The sequence below is a fragment of the Melospiza melodia genome, chromosome 1 (genome assembly GCF_035770615.1).
Source record: "Melospiza melodia melodia isolate bMelMel2 chromosome 1, bMelMel2.pri, whole genome shotgun sequence".
NCBI lineage: Eukaryota > Metazoa > Chordata > Aves > Passeriformes > Passerellidae > Melospiza > Melospiza melodia.
The window spans coordinates 25723696-25744086 of record NC_086194.1 but is presented as its reverse complement, the minus strand read 5'-3'; the positions used below and the strand labels follow the sequence as shown (position 1 = coordinate 25744086).

The 20391-nt window shown below is 38.5% G+C and overlaps 1 protein-coding gene across 3 annotated transcripts in view; it reads left to right on the top strand.

Annotated features, from left to right (window-relative positions):
* SLC25A13 (solute carrier family 25 member 13) overlaps positions 1-20391 on the top strand; it is a 99058-nt gene that overhangs the window by 10675 nt on the left and 67992 nt on the right. For all 3 annotated transcript variants that reach the window (XM_063151808.1, XM_063151799.1, XM_063151789.1), the window contains 2 exons: positions 13117-13170; positions 17719-17861. In XM_063151808.1, the coding sequence (XP_063007878.1) occupies positions 13117-13170; positions 17719-17861 (197 nt within the window). The remainder of the gene's footprint in view (positions 1-13116; positions 13171-17718; positions 17862-20391) is intronic.

The following is a 20391-nucleotide window of genomic DNA, read 5'->3' as shown; positions in this document are numbered from 1 at the left end:
ACAACTATGATTGTTATGCCTTGATGATTAGGGTAATTGAAGGATTGAAAGAGTAAACTAAATTTCAGAGCTAGAATACAGAAGATGTTGTGTAGCTAGATGACCACAGTTATTTGCCAACTTTACAAATACGTGAAAGCAGAGTTTGTTTTCCCTCCTCCTACAGAAGAGGAGCCTGAGGGGAGACCTCATCCCAGTCTAGAACTTTCTTATGACGGGGAGAGGAGGGACAGACACGGATCTCCTTACTCTGGTGACCAGTGACAGAAGCCAAGGGAAGAACCTGCAGTTGTGTCAGGGGAGATTAAAGTTGGATATTAGGAAAGGTTCTTTCACCCAGAGGGTGGTTGGGCACTGGAACAGCTCCCCAGGGAAGTGTCACAGCACCAGGCCTGATGGAGTTCAAGAGGTGTTTGGACAATGCCCTCAGGCCCATGGTGGGGAGGGCATTGTCCAGTCGTCTTGGGGATGGTCCTGTGCAGGCACAGGGATTGGACTTGATGATCCTTGTGGGTCCCTTCCAACTCAGCATATTCTGTGATTCAGATGTTTTTGTGTAATTAGTATTCTAAGTATCAAAACATGGCTTTTGAGCTAAAGAGCTGTTGAGCAAGTCTAAAATATATCATTCCTGAGCAGCTGTGGAACTGCACAGGGAGGGAAGTGTGGGGAATCAAAGTCTGAGTATTTCCTGTATAGCTGAACAAATTTTTTCAACTCAAAACTTTAAGAAAAGGATGAGAATAGACATCTCATATAGTTGAATTTCGCTTCTTGTTTCCCCAATAGAGTTTATTATTTCTCTGTTTATGACAGTGATCTTGTTGGTACTTCCTTTGTAATTGAAATTTGATTTACTGGAATTCAGATTGTTATGTGAAATGCCAGTGACCACAGATTTTTCAAGCTCCACACACTGTTTTGCATTTATCTTTTCACATTTTTCAGTTTCTGTAGGTGAATACTGCCTGATCTTTATTCACCAAGGATTTAAAAATGTTTCTTTTCCTGGAGCCAAGCTTCATTTCTATCTGAGAATAAAAGTTTAAACTTAGTAGGAAATGTAAAGTTCAAAGAAGGTTCTGTGGCAGGTTGGTGTCTTTTTTTAGAGCTGGCTTTGCAAGGAGAGGAAGAGAAAAAATTAACTAGCAGTCACTGTGCTTTGTTTTTCATTCTGACATTGTGTACTGGGGAAAATGGCTGTAGATTTCAGAATAAGGAAAGGCACACATTTTTCTTTCCTGATGATGTTTGCCCACTACTTAAAAATGCACTCAGTCAACAGGGGAGGAGGCTTTCACCAGGATGATCCTAAACCAAATGCCAATCATCTAGCTAGTAGGAGGAAAAAATTCTAATTGTCTTTATATTTTAGTTGCTATTTCTTATCCCAACTTCCCTGAACTCTGTCAGCCAGTAGAATCACCATTTTGGGGGAGTTTGGGTTTTTGCTTCAGCCAATGGATATATAATTCTGGGAAGTTATCAAAAGTGCCCACTTCATCAAAGTAAAGCAGTAAATTAGAGTAGTTTTAAAGAAATAAATTAGAGCAAATTATTCAGTGTTGGAGTAGCTTGAGCAGCATCTGACTACATCTTTCATCAAAGGTTGATGGGTGTTAATCAAAATGCAGGTAACATCTCCAAAGCATGAAAGGCCATCAGCAGGATCATGACACAAAGATTCTATGTCTGTACATGCAACTCTGGTTTGAAGGTCTGTGTTCAAATGTGAAGACATGTGGTATCCTACATTGAGAAATAAAATCTCCTGTCTTAATGCCTCTTGGTAGTGTGTGTTTATGGTGTGGCTTTGCTTTTTTATTTTTGCACTTCTTTTACATCAGGTGCCCTCTACAACTGCTTAGGCAAGTCTGGGTCTGGTGTGGGCTCTTAGTGTGGGAGAGAGACTGGGATGTTGCCTCGTATCAGTAGCAGGGCAGGAGTCTCGTTTCTTGAAAGATTTAATTGAAAGATATGTCCTGCAATAGCAGTCATGTGTTTCCTTTGTTATGTGACTTTCCTGTCACATCTGTCCATTGCTTGACCTGATGTGTAGGTTTTACTTTAGGATAGAAGAGGTCTGAAAATTAGTACTACTGAATACAAACAGCAGACTTCATTACTGTTGTCATTTTTCTCTGCCTTGGAAATAAAACCTATTCCCAGTCTTCCCTGAATCCTTGGCTGCTAAAACCTCTTGGTCACGTATTTTATTATTGTAGTTCTTTATCATGTTTGACAACTACTATTTGATGAAACATCGCTGATTTAACAGATCTTTGACAGAAGAAACCTTTAAGTGAGGCACTGGGTATGAAAAGCCATTAGAAAAACACGGTATGTAAAAATACCGCGTCTGCCTGATTCCTTCTCTCAGCCCATTGTGCAGTCTGAATCTGACTAGAGAAATCTTCACGTGTTTGGGAGAAGAAATTTTTGAATAATTTCACATTTCCATTAAAATAGTTTTTGTCACTGACATCAAGTCAGCCTTCCTCCTTCCTGTCACTTCACCTGTCTAAGACTGCTTGCCATTGTGTGTCAGTCTAACTGGAAACTACTTTCTAAAGATCATGAATTAGTCCCATGTTGATGCTGTTCAAAAGGAAGAAAAACATGGCAACAACAAACTTTATTCAACTGCTTTTACTCTGTTCACAGACCTAGATCAGTAACTTGGTCTGAATCTTTTCTGTCAAGACTAACTGGTGTAAAGCAGGTTCAGTCTTTTCTGCATTGTGAAGATTATACTACAGGAGTTTTGAGCCTCTTTTGTCTCCATAAAGAAGATAGTGGTGTAAAACCCTTAATGACTGCGAAACTCTTGCAATTTGCTTTTGGTTTTCCATTACATGTAACCTATAGATTCAGTATCTCAGGTAAGAGAACAGACCAGACCAGAATACTTAATTCTCAAATGTGCAAGCATTTAAATCCTGTATCATTGAAATAGCACTTAATAGTTCCTTATTCTATGTGCCTTTGGCAAGTTGATAATAAATCAGCTTTTTCCCCTTTTTCTCTGGATGTGTGGCAAGTGAAGGAAGTAAAGAGAGCCCTGAACTCTTGAAAATTATGGAAGTATCTTAGCAAAATATGCACAGAAAGTCTGCCAAATACACTTGTTTTTCTCCAGTGTTTTTAGGAAGTTTTATACAGAATGTGTGCCTACAATTCTTTTGTAGCTTTGAAAAACTGGGGCTTTGTGTATGACCCACGATTTGATCAAACAAAGGTGTATGTAATGACGACTAGTGTGAGATCTCCTGGATTTTCTGTTCACTGCAGATTTTGTGGGGTAATGCAGGTTGTGAAAGCTGTGAGGTGTAATCACTGATTGATCACCCAGCCTTTTTTTTTTTTTTTTTTTTGAGGTAAAGCATTAACTTTTTGTGTTTCAAAGTGCTGGATCAACTGGTCAGAAAGAGTTTTTTTGGAATTCTGCTGCAGTTTTGACAGTTTGGGCTAAAAAGTAGGATACTATGGGATGGCAGGCATGCTGTTCTGAATTCATTTGGTGATGTCAGGGTGCTGATAACAACCCAAGCGTCGAAGGAATGAAATGGAAGAGCTCCTGGTTACTGAGTCATTAAAAGAAAAGTGCTAGGTCTTCTCTAGTGTCTTAAACACTGCTCTGTGTTTGTTAATCTGGTATTTTTAGACTTTAGTTTGACTGCAATGCCCTCAAAGTAAATGGAAGTCCATTTCTTGGGGGAAAAAAAAGGTTCAATATTGTTTACCTCTGCTAAAAATGCTTTCCTGGAGGTAATTTTAAGGATTTTATCTTTAAATTCCCATTTTTAAATTAAAATGTTCAGTTTGACATCATCATTATTTCCACTGCAACCAAGTGATCTCACAAAAACATTCAGAGGGCAATGCAGCAGAAGTAAATTTAATGTTTTAATGAAACAGTTATTGCTTTATGCAAATATCTATGATAAAATAGACTCACGGATGATAAGCCAAAATCATTCAAGCTAAAATCAGAATAGTTTGTAATTAAAATGCTGAAAATGTTTCCACAGTTTCTTAAGGAGATGAGAAGATTTTAATTATTGTTGTCAGGTATCTTACAAGTTGGGTGTATTATGGAGAGTTATTGTGAACTTTTTAACAATTTTGACTGAGGTGGGGCAGGTCAGTGGCAGATAAACCCCTAGGAGTACAGTGACAGCATTGCATAAAAAAATATAGGTCTTCACTGGTTTATTTTATATTCCTGCATGAAACTGTAAATTATTTCCAAGTCCCCTCTTTGATAGCTTCACTTTTCAGTTCACATCTTAAGCAAGAATGAAGGTCACACAACCAGAGTGTCCTGTGGCAGCTGTGTAATCTGCTAATATTTAAACATCAAGCAGTTGTTTGTTGTTAATATTGAAGGTAAGAATTGTGAAATAAAATGTTAAACTGCCTTTACTTTGTACTCCCTGTCTTCAGGGAGATTATGTAATAAGTTTAAACGAAAACCCATATGGTGCTAGTTGGACAAACAGTGATACCCTTGTTTTCAGGCAAAAGAGAGTGTGTTTGAAAACACATACTTTGACATACATGTATTATTTTGAGATGACAGGTAAAAATCTTCAAGGGAGAGAGATACTTTGTTAATGTGAAAGTCCAGGCCTTCCATAGCCAGAGGCTTATTAACATGTTTATGGGGGAAAGGTGGATAGTTACTGTTACTCAACTTTCACAGACCATGGCCATGCTTTCCCGTGACCCTGTATGCCGCTGTGTTGAGTGCTGTGTGGATAGAAAAAAGAAAAATAAATAGCATTGTTTTTTTGTTTCAAGTAGGAAAATGTTACCTTTTGCTCAAATATGTTCTGGAATGCTCCTGTTATTTTTGTTAGCTATGGGGAAGGGTTCCTGACCACAGGATTTTAGCTTTTCTTTGAGTCTCACCATTTATAGCCTATTAATAACTTTACTTGATGTGTGTGATGTTGTTTCTCTTATGCAGGTGTCATTTGTTCTTTTTAAAGTTGTAGATTGGATCCATACATGCATAAGGATTTGTGCCCACTCCCACACCCTTCCCAGTTCTCTGAGCTGCTGAGGTGTAGCATTTTGAATAGAGCTGAATAGATGGAATTGATTATAAACAGGATCTTGAAAAGTGAACTTCTGTCTTCAAAGAAAGAAACACAATACTGAAACAAACCACATTTACCTGTCAGTTATTCCTACATAATTCCTGTCGTGCCATTATTGGTCAAGTCATGTAATATATATTTCATAACTTTTCTTAACTTTTCTTCAGCACATTTCTTTACCTGCTCATTCACAAGCATGGAGTTACAGATTACAGATTACTCTAGCAACAACTTAAGATGCTGCCTATAAACTTTCCACAAGTTTACGTGATACAATTTTTTGTTGTATTTTATGATGATGATGATGATGATTATTATTATTATTACTATTTTGGTGGTAGGTTTTTGTAATTAGCAGTTATTTAAGAGCAGGTCATTCTGGTTATCATACCCCTGTATGGCTCTGTGCCTGGTCTGCTTTCTTCAAAAGGCAGCAGGTTTTTGTTTATTGCTGCAAACAATCTTGCTCACTCACTGGGACCTTGTGTTGGCATCTGGGAGAGAAAATTATGCAGAAACCTTTTTAACATTGTTCAGGGTGTCCTTGCCATTGTTGATTCTGTAATTCATGAAGGTGTCAGATAAAGCATGGAATGCCTCTTTTCGGGTCTCTGTGTGTACTGTACGATGTCAGGTACAATTGAGGACTCTGAAGAAGTTCCCTGGGAGTGCAGCATCATACCATTGTTTTGAATCTTTGGATTGTGACTTTTCTTGGTGGAAGAACCTCTTTAGGTCATTATAGCTGCTTTGTGCTATGGCAGGGGAAAGTGAGTGTTTGGGTGGTGGTTGGGGTCAGGAGCTTGAAACCAGGTGAAACCAGGAGTGATTGTCTCCATTAAGCTGTGAGCTGTTGGGAACCTTGAGCACCATGAGCGTGGGTACCTTGAAGAGCCATGTTACTAACTTGTATGTTGCATTCAGAGATGGATCTCTCAGAGCTCACTGTTGCCCTGCACAGCTGTGAGATGATGCTTCCTGAATCTGCCACGTTCTGAGAGCCATGGTGTTAAATGGCCTTTTGACTTGTCACCTACCCATTGCTTCATCTGGGTTAAAATACATATTTTATGTTAATAACATTGAATGCCAGGCAAGATTCATGCTGCATGATAGTCTGCCGGTTCTCTCTTATAATTTTTGAATGGTAACAGTGTCATTCAGTATCTTCACTGTCTGCTTTCTGCAGAAACTGCTTTCAATCTTGCAGTTGTTACACTGGAGAATTTTCCTATCCTTTGCTTCTTTGGGTGAGATGAATGTTTTTCTGCTAGATGTAAGCCTCTGGAAGACAAATTGCTGGAACTGGGATGACTGTTTTGAAAGATAAACATGAGGCAGTTGATGTCTTGAGCTTAAGGTCAGCGCACTGGATGAACATTAGCATTATTGTTGTAACAAAACATGCCCTGGGAGAACCAAAAAGGAAAGTCTAATCTGGAGTGAGATAGCCACCAAATATGTTTTATCAGGTTCATAATTCTTAGATATGACTCTGTTTCTGAAAGGTGTAAGGAAGTAAATAGCAGCATTAACATCTATAACCTCATCCATCTATGAAGAGCAGGAGTGGGTATTTTTGAAACATACCCATGACTGGATAAAAAATGTCTCTTGACCATTCTCAGGAGCTCCTTTGAAAAGAAACTTTTTAATTGAAGGACCTCTAATATATCTTAAGTAGAATTATTCAATTCTTCAAGTGAGTGGTGAGCTCTGGTTTGCTGAGATACACAGGAACATGTTAACGTTGCATAATGGCCATCACAATGTGGCTCACTTGTGTATCTCTGGATCACTGTCCTGAGCAAAAATGTGTTGCAGAAGAGCTATGAGACAATAGGGAATATTACTTTGAGAGAGAAGTTACAGCACAGTATGGTAACACTTTATGATGGATAGATAGAGTGATTGGAGAACTGGGCTTTTTCTGATAGTAACATGAAAAGTGAAAGAAGTTTCTGTTTTTAACAAAGTTTAGGTTTTCAGGTTCAGTTTCTTACTGTGGTGTAGTGCATCAATTTTTGTTGCAGGAATGATAGCTGTTGTATCCTTGTCCTAGTCTGGAGGCTGACTACAAATAGTCCAGTTTGTTCCTAACTCCATTTTCTAAGTGCTTAAAGTTAAGTGCTTAAAGTTTGGAGTGGTTTGTGTTGGCCACAGTATGGTGCTTTTTCCTTTACTTAAATGCTTTCACTAACCAATGGCGATGCCTAGCTATTTTTACCTTTGTTAGTTTTACTGTCCTTCTGTTTTCCAGATCTTAAAGTACAAAAATAGTAGAAGTAAACACTCTAAAGGCATTTTTACATAGCATTGATTAGCTAATCTTGGAAATTCTTGTAGCAGTTTTTCTTAAGATATGTACTACTTCCACCTTGGTTTCTGTACCTACTTGGAAGTATTGGACAAACTGGACAAGGATATTCCTGTGTGTATATAATTGGTGTTGGTCCCTGATGAATTTGTGTGCAAAAATACTATGGTTCATTGGGAGTCTCCTTGTGTGAGAACCATCCTATGAACAAGCCATCTGCATTTGCTCTGGGACTTTGAAAGTAGGATCAAAGCTAGAAGGTAATTGCACAATAAAGTAGGTTTGTTAGCTTTGATTCACCTGGGGGAAGCGAGGCTTCCACCTCCCATGGTGCAGAAGACTGGGAATTGCCCAGAGATTATAATTATGATGAAGTGAAGATGGATGTGAATAGCTTTGCTTGAGATATGCTGTCTTTGTTAGCTAACAATTCATTTTGCTTCACCAGTGTGTGGGGTAGACTCAGCACAACTCTCTAGTTTCAATAGTGCTTGTTCTCCATCTCTTCATTCTCAACCAGTCTGTATGAAAAGATGTATGAAAAGATCCTACAGAAGATTCTTTATTGTTAATAGCATTCATTTATCTTAGCTTTGCTAGGTGTTATTAGAGAAAGGAATGCTTAGTGTAGGGTTAGACTTTTGCGAAGTGTTGTTGGAATGTTTGACTGAGAGGATCAGAACTGTTTTTAGAAAAGAAAGACTCTGATCAGGCTGGATGTACCTACCTGCTTGGTAGTTACCAACGTCTCTTGCAGTTCTTCTTAGCCTAAGCCTTTGGGCAGATATGCCAAATGCTATCTGAACAGTATTTTCCTAGGAGAAATACTCAGTTTATTGTTAAGGAGGTCTGTTGAGAAGGTTTTTGGTCTGTCTTCAATGCCAGCTCTCCTTGCAGTTGTCTGATTCTCTGCTTGGTGAGCTGGTCCACACATCTTGCTTGAAATCTCCCTTGTAATGTCAAGTTCTGCATAGTTCACTTTCCACTGTAGATCACAGTCAGTCAAGTTCTTTTACTGTAGAAGGAATGGCAGTTCTTTTGCTGAGGTGACAATATGTATATTGGACTAACAGAAAATGCTTATTGAGGCAGCTGAAACAAGAGGCAGTGCCCTGCACAGAGGCTGATGCAGAATACTTGTAACTTAGGATATGGGTGTGATGATGGAAAGTGACCAAGGAAAGTGCTAGGTTAGGAGAATGATTATATATGTTAATGCCAGTATAGTCTAAAATAGGAAGAAAGATGATTCTCATCTACATGAACAGGTTAGCTGTATTAAAATAAAAACTGGAATATTGTCTTAGCATAATACTTCGTGGGTTTCTGGTCTGAATTCAGACTTGGCCAGTAACTGTGCTTTGACTGGTTTCCGATATTCCAGTCACTCATTTAAACAAGAATGTAAGGTCAAACCCCAGTTTGATCTCCTTTGGAGTCGCACATTTGAAGTGTATATGTATACTTTTAGCCAGAAGGAAACATTACAATGATCTAATCTGACCTCTTACATAAACTGGGCCACATGTGTTTGAGACTTACAGGTGGACTCAATAACTTGTGATGAAATAAAAGAATATCCCTACAAGACATAAGGTTTCAATTTTAATTTGAGGTCTTGTAGTGGTATGAAATACATTGCATTCTTCAGTTGTGTTTAAGAATGGATGAACTTCTGAAAAATAATCTTAATTTCAACACAAGTTACAGGAGTATGTGATCACTTGTTGAGCCTTTCATCAAACATCTTTTCTCTGTATGTGTCTGTAGATGGTGTTCTCTAGAACTGAGCAGACCAAGCTCACCACTGTCAGCTGTGCCACAGCTCTGGCTCTCTGCTTGGAGAAGGACAGCTGTCCAGCATCTTACCTGCTCGGTGTCAGGAGGTTTTAAAGATACTGAGGTCTTGGGGGGCAACCTTACCTCTGTTTTTCCTTCACATCTGAATTGTTTTCAGACTAAACCAAAAGAAAGAAAGAGTTTTATCTCTTTGTCTTGGGTTAGGCCTTGCTGTTACAATAAACTTTGTAGAATATTGTGGCAATTCCCAAGTATTCCTGGATCATAATCACCTCTTTACTCTGTTCAGATTGTGGCTACTAAAATGATCTTTGCTGTAAAGGTGAGAAGATCAGATACTATATCTTTGCCATTAGATTGATGTTATATTGACATTAATTATGATTTTCCTACTGCCCTTTTTCTTTCTTGCCCACCCATGTTGTTGTTCTTTACTGGATGGAGCATGCTATGTTATTAATCTTTTTGTGTCTTTTGAGACAATGCAATCTTTCACAACCTGTTTCTTCTACCTTGTGTATGACAAATATATTAATAGAATTGGTTGGAAATGTAATATAATCTTCTTTGACTCTCAGTGGATTCTGTTTTCTTGTGTCCTACAGTTATATTTTTATGGAAAGACTCTGCATTTAATTTTGAGTATGGAAGTGAGACTGAAAATGCATGTCTCTGTAAATTGAGGATAAGTCAATAAGGAGAAAAGAGGGCTGCTGGAGAAAATGGGCTGAAATTATGGTCAAGGTGCAAGGGAGCCTGAAGATATGATGAGCTCCAGCATGCAAGTCAATCTGTGTTACTGTGTCTCAGAGAGTTTTCCTTTTCTCTGTGCACCCTTTGTTGAGTGTTGTTGCTAATGGGAGGGACTCAGCATTTTAAGTGCAGTTCTTATACTGCCTGTTCTGTTTCATTCTTCAGATATATTATAACACCCATGTACACACAGTATGTTGCTAAAGACTTTCAGGTGTCTTCCTTAGGAATGAAAATCCCTGCTGATATTTTCTATACATGATCCCAATCTTCCCTGTAGAGTGTTCTAACGTGATTATAGTCCTGCACTTCAGTTGATGTACTCCGTTGTCTCCTGGGCTTTTTAATAACAAATGTTGTATGTTGGAGGGCGTTCTTCACTGAACCTTACTTAATAGAAGATGCTGTTTTAAGTGTATCTGTTACATAGTATTTTTTTAAAGAGCAATGCAACATTATTTCACTCAGATCTCCTTTATCAAACGCCTTCTCGTGCTGCTAGAGAGGTGTTAGGCCTTCCAGCTCGTAGCTGATTTTATCTTTATGGAGAAAAGATGGAAGTAAAATTGGGTCCAGTAACAAAACACATCACCTGAACCCGGTTATGTGAGTCAGTAAATATCACCTGAGCTGACTGATGGAGAAGCAGCTTTCGTCTGTGGGTCACTTTTCATCAAGCATGCTCCCTGTCAGCTTGCAGTCTTGTTGGCATCAGGTTACGCAGCCTTTCAACTGATGACATAACAGATTACAGAATGGTATGGAAAGTAATATTTTGACCTTTTCTAGAGTGGGAATCTTCTAGTAACACCTGTCATCAGGATCAGTTTTTATGGCTGTGTGTGCAGCTTCAGCCTTGCCTATAGCTGGGTATGGATGAAAAGCTGAATAAAATGCTTCTCTTAGTCACTGGTATGGCTGCATTAATATCAGTCTTCCTGAAGTTCTCATGTAATGTAATGGAGGCTCTTTTCTTCAGCTGGGATCAGATACACCTTTCAGAAAGCACATTGGTAGATGTGACATGGATGCACCAATTAACACGGTGGTAACCATGCCTTTCCTCTCCTGTTTGCTGGGGAATGGAAAAATGAGGAAGTAGACTGGGAAATGGAGAAAAGCTGTGGTATGCAGCCACTGCTGGGGCTCCCAGTCTGCAGTTCTCCTGTGCCATTCATTGACCTAACCAACTTCAACCTAGCTTTCGGTATTGATGGTAAAAAACACCACTCAAATTCCCCTGTAATCAAAAGGGGGCTCAAAAATGGTAGCTGGACTGTGAGCACATCTCCCAAGTTTCTCAGAATTGTTAATGTCAGTGAAATGAAAGGAAAATAGTGTAAGTTCATGTATCTTTTCCTTTTTTCCCTGCCTTGGTTTCTTTAGGCTTAGCTTTCTCTGACAGTATAAAATTTGAACTTTAAGACAGATAAAATATGATACTGATTTATATTTACTGGCTAAAGAAGTGTCTTTCCTTTGCTTGTATAATGGCAAAGTTCTGGACTGAAGCAGCATAGAAATACTGCTTTTTTTTTTCTTTCCACAGAGTTCCCAATTGCTCTAGACTATCAGATTTTTACAAACAGGTTAAATTAAATCTCTGCTCACAGTGATTGTATTTAGGACAGCTTGCATTTTAGCAAACACACATTTTTATATTCTTAGCTTCACAATTACGCTTTGATTTTTTTGCAATGCTTTCACACAGATTTCTGTGTAGACACAGGATTTGGACTCTAGCTGTGGACTTTGTCAGTTGAGCATAGATGTGGTTTTTCCCTTTTAAAAAACTTACAGAATTTTGTAAGAAACTGTAATCGTATCAACTTTTTTAAGAAGCCGTAATCATAATCAACTTTTCTTAAAATATTCTGGGTTTTGGTTTGGTTTTTTGGGTTTTTTTTGCATGTTTTTGTGTGAGTTTTTTTGGTGTTTTTTCACCATCTAGGATGAGGACAAACTTACTGAAGATTTGTCAGTAAGTGTATGTGTGAGGATATAATGCTGTTGTACAGACTTACACAGACTCCTTCTATTTTCTGCAGTAGGCCAGTGTGCTTCCAGAAATGCACTTGGGGTCACATTTGGCTTTGCACTCTACCATTGCTATAAAGAGTTAAGAAAGTAAAGTAGTGTTTTATTGATAATATTTCTGATGTTTAATTAAGTGAGGGTAAGATTGTGTGTCTTGTCCTTTGGCTGTTTATTCCCTGTTACAAATTTTTCAAAAATCTGTGTATGCTTGCAAAGTAATTTTTTTTTTTAATTTGGAATAGATGGATGTTCTGAATTGACTTGTCAGATGAGGGTTATTATGTTAGCAAGCAAGATTTTATCAAGGTAGCTTGAAGAAGGAAAGGGAAGCTATAGTAGGCACAGGCTGAGGGGACACATCCATTTAGTGCCAAAAGCAGCAAAAGGATTGTATGGTATATCAACCAGGATAATACTGATGAACTTACTTCATAGTGGGTTGAATATTTTTTGATTCAGTGTTTTGAAAAAAAAATCTAATTTGGGCTTGTGGTGATAAATATAACTTACATTTTAGTTTGAACTTCCTAATTTGATCTGCAGAAAAATCTAGATACTCTAGATACTGCTTTCTGAATTAATCTCATTAAAAAGATCTACACTTTAAGTTTATAATGGTGCAATAAGCCAAATAGTTACATTGAAATTCAGTTTTTTATGGAGCTGCTTTCTTGAACAAGTTTGTGAGTCTGAGTATTTCATTCTTGCCATTTATCACTTATGGACTGTGTATGGCACTCTGCAATCTTTAGGTGAAAGGTGCTAGAGATGTAGAAAATCTGTGGTAAGGATAGTATAATGCTGAATCCCAGCAGAGAGGTATGTTATAGAGATGTGATTCTTGAATGTCTTTATGACTTGTTAATGTGTGCTTGTTTAAGAGTTGCAGGGTTGCATAACGAAAGCAGAACAAAAATATTGAATAACCTTATGTAAGTGTGAAATGGGTAAAATGAGTGTGGCCAACTAAAGCTGTGCCTAATTTATCTGAGGTGAACATTTATTTTCATCACTTGTTCTGTTGTTTGTGTTCTTGTTTTTAAATGACACTTTGACACCTTTTGTGTAAGCTATACATATTAATGTAATTGTATTTACTTGTAGGTGGCTCTAACCAAAAGAGCTGATCCAGCTGAGTTGAAAGCAATATTTTTGAAGGTATGTGTAAAGTAAATATTTTACTCTCTCTGCTTAAATTTTTCATATCTTTTGCTCCTTTATTGCAGCATACAACTCTTGATAGTTTTTTTTCCAACCATTAATCATTCACTGTATTATTACCATGTTAGACTTAAATACCATTATCAGAATTGAACAATGCTCACCAAGAAGTCAGATATATTCCTGAGTGATTATTGTATTGACTCAGAAGAAGTATTGCTATCTTAGAAAAAACCCACATTGTTCAGAGAATGTGGTAGGAGTTTCATTATTGTTCTTACATGTGGTAAAGTGTTCATGTAGATACCTTACTGTTAAATGATTTGATAAACTTTCTTCTTCCATCCTTGCTATCCTTTCTTCCTTAGGGTTATCTCTGCTAGGGTTATTTGTAGAACTGTTGGGAAGATCACCATGTGAAGTGCTGGCCATATTTATTATTTAACTGAAATTCTTTCTTTGTTGGCCTGCTGTGGAGAGCATGCAAGTAAAGACTCACGTACTTGCTTATATACTTGAGAGAAATGTGCTTTAGTTTTGCTGAAGACTGGGAGCTGATTCTCCAACGCTGCTCTGTTCTTGTGAGACCCCACCTGCATTGCTGCATCCAGCTCTGTGACTCTCAAGATAAGAAGGATGTGAACCTGTTGGAGCTAGTCCAGAGGAGGGTCAAAAAAAAGATGATCAGAGTGCTGGAGAACCTTTGCTATGAGGACAGACTGAGAATTGAGATTTTTCAGCCTGGAGAAGAGATGGCTCCAGGGAGATTTTGCTGCAGCCTTTCAGTACCTCAGTGGAGCCTACAAATAATCTGGAGAGGGACATTTCACAAGCATAGGGACATTTTACAAGAACATGTAGTGGTAGGAGAAGGCAGAATGACTTTAAATTGAAAGAGATTAGGTTTAGGTTAAGGAAGTAAGGGAGAAACTCTTACTGTGAAGTTGGTGAGTCCCCAGAATAGCTTGCCCAGAGGAGTCGTGAATGCCCCATCCCTGGAAGTGTTCAAGGCCAGATTGGATGGGGCTTTGAGTATCCTGGTCTAATGGGGCATGTATGTGCCTATGGCAGGGAGATTGGAACTAGATGATCTTTAAAGTCTTTTCCAACTCAAACTATCCAGTGATTTTGTGAAACTGGCTTTCTTTGACCCATTTCCTAAATTTAAATAACTGTGTCTAGCCTTCCTGAGGTTCATTAGTCCACTATCTGGGTAAGTTTGGTATTCTGGTATAAAAAAAAGAGTAGAAAAATTTGTGGTTTTGAAGAATAAATACAAGGTAGATGGCACAGTGCTATTAGGGAGCTGTTGTATCTAAATTATTTCTGTGGAGGTGTTGAGGGCCTGAGACAGCTCATACTTTTCAGTTTCTTCCCTCCATCTTTGCTCTCCAGCATCATGCCCCACTCTCTGTGTAGTTCTTGGTATTTTTTCCATTGTCCCTTGTGAGCTATTATTAACCATATGTGTAGGTGTCACAATGTATATTGCCTGTATTTATAGTTTTATTATATACTGTCAGTATTTATAGCTCTGAAATGAGATTTTCAGTTGAGAAAGTCAGGATTTAACTTCTTAAGTCCTGGAACTTGTATCTGTCAGGAGAGCAAAGAGACCCTTGCAAAAGAAGGGGTTATGTGGTTTACAGAGGAACATACTTGAAGAGCAGGAGCACAGCAGCAGAAAAAGCAAACAGGGAGTAGACCACTGACCTGAGAAGACAGTAGCATTGAGGAAGGAAATAAACACACTAGAGAGAAGCCCAGTCCCTTCTGAGCTATGAGGTGATCCTCAGTTGGAGAGTGGGGAAGTTGGTTAGTTGGTTTGCTGAGAATAGTGGGAAAATTTTTTACTACCTGCCCGTGGATATTAATCTCTTAAATTTCTGAAGATTTTCTGAAGATTGTAGCTCCCTCAACCACCTGGTTTGGTGATTGAATGGGTTGTAGTTTAGCACACTAAATGCCACCTCTGACTTCTTTTTCTTCCTCTTTTGCTTTCCCTTCCACTAAAAAGAAGAGATCCCAGTAAAGAAGTAATGAAATGTGAGCTAAATGTTTTGTTCAGTGTAATGCAGCATTGTCATGCTGCTTACTCCCAAGAAGGAAAAAATGATGAGTAAATGTGTTATGTTGTTTCATGGTCTACAGATGAGTGATGCCCAGAGTGTTAATTAAGCTTCTCCAGGCTATTTTAAGTGGTGAAGCCAATAGAGTTGCTTCTGCAGATTGTGGAATGTTCACTTACAAAATAATTTGACAACTATTCTTTCCTACTTCAATTCAGAATTTTAAAATGTGATTGCTGTTTAGGGATGGTACCCACAATGTAGAAATAAATGTGGAATTATCAGTTTAAATGCAGTGCATTGCAGTCAACTTGTAGCATATTTAGTATGTCAAATCCCCAATAGAATGTTTGCAAATCTTACTTTAAATGTGGTTAAACTTGTTATTACTTGACTATATAAAAAGTGTGTAAATAAGTTGCTAAAAAGCCATTAAGTACTATGTATAATATCAAATTCTCTGTGGGTATAATTGTCAAAGTGGGGGAAAATAAAATTGTAAAGAACCAATTTTTAAATGCTGCTCCTCCAAAACAAATAGAATTGATGTTTTCTTTATTTTTGTTATGATAATTTCCAAGAGTACTTCTTCTAAGTCTTCTAACATAACCCCTAAGAGATTAGATTTTAGTCAAAGTGATCAAGCTGACATTTTTCAAGGTCATTTTCTATATGTAGTATAGAGTACGTGATTGGATTTCAAATACACTTGAGTAAATCACAATGACAAGAAACAGGGGGACACTGAAACCTTGTGCTGTTTTCTGTTATTGAGTGCCCTAGCAGGGGGTTAGACTGGATGAAAAAAAGAAATGTAAAAGCATAGACTGTCTGACTTATTTGATTTGTTTCTCAATAGCAGCTGTGTTAAAAGTTTCTGTGGCTGGGATTTTGAAGGATTCTGTCTTTCTGCAAATGATTACATTGAAATCAATTGATCTGTTAGTTCTTATAAAAGTATACAATTCAAAATTCCTTGCAGTGTAGCAGCTAGCAAGCATGTGTTATTGAAACAGGAATCCTTTAGCACTATCCAATATATAGAGGCCAAAACAAGTTATGTTTTGTTGGACTTGCTTCTCTGAAGCCCTATTTCTTGAAGATATTGCTGTACCTGAAAATGGTATTTCTACAGCACTAGAAGAAAATAATCTACTTACTGTCACACTTTGGCATCCCTCTGAGAGTTATATGCCTACAGCAGGTATAACAGTGCGCTACAGGCTCCAATATGAAATGAGAACTGGCAGTTTTCGTCCCTTAGCGGAGCCACAGTAATGTGAAATAAAACATGTGCTTGAAGTACACTACAAAATAGCAATAGGCATCTAATTTATTTATTACTTTAGTGTGGATAATACTCTGTGGGGAGATGCAATGATAGTTTATCATCCTACCCTGCCTTAAAAAATTAAAAAAGAGAAATAAGCGGTTTCTTTCCTGTTCTCAATGCATACTTGTTATCCCAAGATAGATCTGTTTCCCTTAAAGCTAGCACATGGTTCTACAAATCTTGCCTGGGATTTCTGTTTCTCTTAATAATTGTCATTATCCTTTTTATTTTCTCAAAATACATTCTTTAGAGTTGATTTCAAATTTGACCTTCTTCAGAAAATTAGGAGTTAAATATTTGAGGGTAGAGGTGGTAACAAAGGGAATTTTATTTATTTATTTAGATATTATCTTCAAAAATATTAATATTACTTTTATTTGTAATGTATTACTGGAGGCTTCCCCTGGAAGCAAATATGCTTGGGTCTTTTCTGGAGTAGTATGCTAGTAACTGTGTGTAAAGCAGGGATAATATATGACAGGTGTCAGAATTCTTTTCTTATTTCTGCAGTGTGCTGAACTGTCAAAGTTCGTTTTTTGCTGTTATATTTTTCTGCAAATGGTATTCTTTGGCCTCCTTTCAGCATTTCAGCCAAGGAGAAGTATCTGTAGGCTCTCCTTTCCTTAAGGAGAAATCTCCATGGCTGGAGGTGATGCAGTAGAGTCCTCCAGTACAGCACCCCCAGGTGGACATTGCTGCGGGATCATTTGCTGCCCTGGCGTGTGCAGGTGCCACCAGCCCTGCCTTCTCATAGAATGGCTAAAGAAGGACTCATTTCACATAAATAAGATATGCTGTCAGACTTTCAGTGGGCCTGAGATGCCACATACCTGCTTACAAATGTGCTTGTTCTTCTACTTCAGAAACATATTTGGTGCTATGGAGAATTTCTAGACTACTGTGGAGAAATTTTGACATGATAATAAAAAAATCCTATGTCTGCCATTCGTTGTGTGGGAAGCTGAGCCTTCAGCTGCTTCAGTACTCTCCTCTTACTCTTTCCTGTTTGGGTCTAGGCTGTAGGTTCCCTGCAGCAGAACTGTCATCTGCTGTAACACAGGCCTGCTCGTGATTGGGGACCATGGGTGGTGGTAATAAATGCCTGGAGGATGTGTGGCACTAAATATTGTATTCACTTAACAGTATGCAAGTGTGGAGAAGAATGGAGAATTCTTCATGTCTCCTAATGACTTTGTCACACGGTACTTGAAGATAATTGGAGATGGTTTGCCTAATGCAAGCACTGTACAGCTCCTTGCAGGTGTGGTGGATCAGACAAAAGATGGGTAAGTGGTTTATTGTGGTTTTGGTTTTGGTTTGGGTGGTGGGGGGAATTTGTAGTTGATTGTTTGTTTGGGTTTTTTTTTGCTTTTTCTGTTGTTCATTTAAAAAATACAAAATCATTTTTTCAAACAGTGTGATCCTTGAAGTGGGGGGTTGTTTTATTTTCCCCTGCAGATCCATAAAGAGATACAGAATATTTTAAGTGAAAAGAGTGGAAACATTGTTTTCAACTGCACTTACCATTTAGTGGTGCAAACAATTTTCTGTCTATGTATTTTTAATTCATGGAACCTTTCATGTTTGTTGGCTGGCTCCCCTAGCTCCTGCTTTTCTTTCCTTCCCTGAGTCTTTCTGTCTCTGTTTACTTTATGTATCTGTCACAAACACATTCAAATAGAAATCCAACGTAAGTTTAGAGGGTGTAGGAAGAGATCCTAGAAAAAAGTGCCCCTGCTTTGTTTTGCCACGGCACTGTTAAAGGTTTTTGCCGCTGTGTTTTTGCTTCAAGAGGGAGGAGGAGCACCTAAGGTATTTAGGGAGCTACTCTGCAATCTTGGGAAGACAGCAGTGAAGTTGGTTGCACATGGTTTGCATTTGAAAGGCCGACTTTGCCAATAGGCAAGATTAACTACCCTTCCATCTTCCTTCCCCCTACTTTAATGAAATCCTAGCATTTGCTTTTGGTACATGCCCAGGCAGGCTATCTCTTCACCCATATGAGTTGTTGAACCCTCCCTTTAAAGTATCTTTAGAGAAATTTGAGAATAATTAGCTATGGACTTAAAGTGTGTAGTTGTGGCATTTTTAGAAACCAGAAAACTTCAGGCATGACTCATATCAGTGGTTGCAGAGAGTAAAATGTGAGATAAACAAAGCATGACTAGAGAATGCAGTCTTCCTAGGAAAAGATGCAGGCATAACTGAGAAATTTTGCAGTCCTTTCTGTGCTCTCTTTTCGACTCAGCCACTCTCGTGTATTTGCAGCTGAGCACCTTAAGCCTTGCAGATGAGTTAATGTGATGATTGCTGCCCCAGGAAAAGAATTCTGTAAAAGCTTGTGTTGGTAACATTGATGGCATCAAGAAAGCTATGTCTTCAGACAGCGTTTGACTGAAAACATTAAACATTTCTCAGATTTCTTCCCTTGGTTTGATGCCTGCAAAAACAGCATTTTCCAAATTACATGGCTTCAAATCCGTTTTGTAATAAGAAGATTGAGAACATAATCCATACCTTGTGATTTGGATCTCCCTCACAGAAGCTGGTGTCAGGAAGAACAAAATGTAAAACTGTAGCCTATGTGAACTTGTTGACAAGTTTGGATTTCGTAACTTGGCGTGATCTTGTAAGAGTTTTGTGGTGTAGTATTGAGGCTTCTAATTGCTGCTTTCTGCCGTGGGTAAGGATTGTTTCTGTAATCCTCACTGCAGTGACAGTTCCTAACGTGTCTTTGGAGAGTCTCTTCTGGTATTCAGGCTGTCTTCCTGTTTAGCTAATGTGTGAAAGAATGGAGAAAGTTTGGGGGGTGATTATCATCCATCATAAAATGGGAAGTGATTATCATCCATCTCCCTAACGTGGCATTGCAGCCTTTTTTGCCATGTTGCTCAGTTTTTGTACCTTGTTCTCCTGGTGTTTGAAGTAATTTGCAGAGTAATCATCTGAGGCTAGGGTCAGCTGCTTTTTGGTTCCTGTCACGAAATCTCCTCAAGTCAGCAACAGGACTACTGGTCCTCTCCTATTGAATGTTGCCAATTTAGCAGTCCAGAGCTCCCAGTTTTACAGTGAAGCACAAACCAGCTTTTGTTGGTGTTAATTTTTAATAGGCTTGTCAGTGTTTAGGGACTTACACATGGTTAAGGTCACGAGAGTCTGTTCAGTAATTTAGCATTATTTCTATTATAAAATAGAAGGTATCTTGCAAGAGCAAGATACCTTGTTACAGTGTTGGTGACTTAAAGTAGTGCAGTTCTGAAAATACTGCTAGGCTATTTCCAGAAGCATTTATCCACTGTCTTGGATCCCTCTTTTGCTCTGAAGAAGCAGCTGTTGTTCATGACTGTTGAGCATGACCACTTGCCACTAAAAGGGTCTGAGCCTCCACCAGGGCTGTTCCTAGCACTCTTTAGAATGCTTTTTAATTCCTCCTGATTTTGGTGACAAGTTAGGTATACATACCAAGTGTAATCAGTGTGAAATACTTAACTGGGTAAGTACACAGGTGAAACGCAGACAGCACAAGGACTTCAGACTCACGAGCAGGGCGTATAAGTGGGCAGAGAGTTTCTTACCCAAGAGCTGAAGAAGTTCTGAGTGTGAAATGAAACAAACTGCAGCTCTTACATACAATCTCACAGTGGTCACTTGTAGACAAAAGCTCATGTAAGTCTAGCCCAGTTCCTGCATGGCCAGAGATTGAGGATTTGAGGGTCTACTTGAGCTGTTGTTGTTGTGACAAAGGTACGAGACCTCTTAAGGCATACTCTGTTGTTCAGTGAATATCTGTTGCCATGGGAGCAAGTTTTGCCTCCA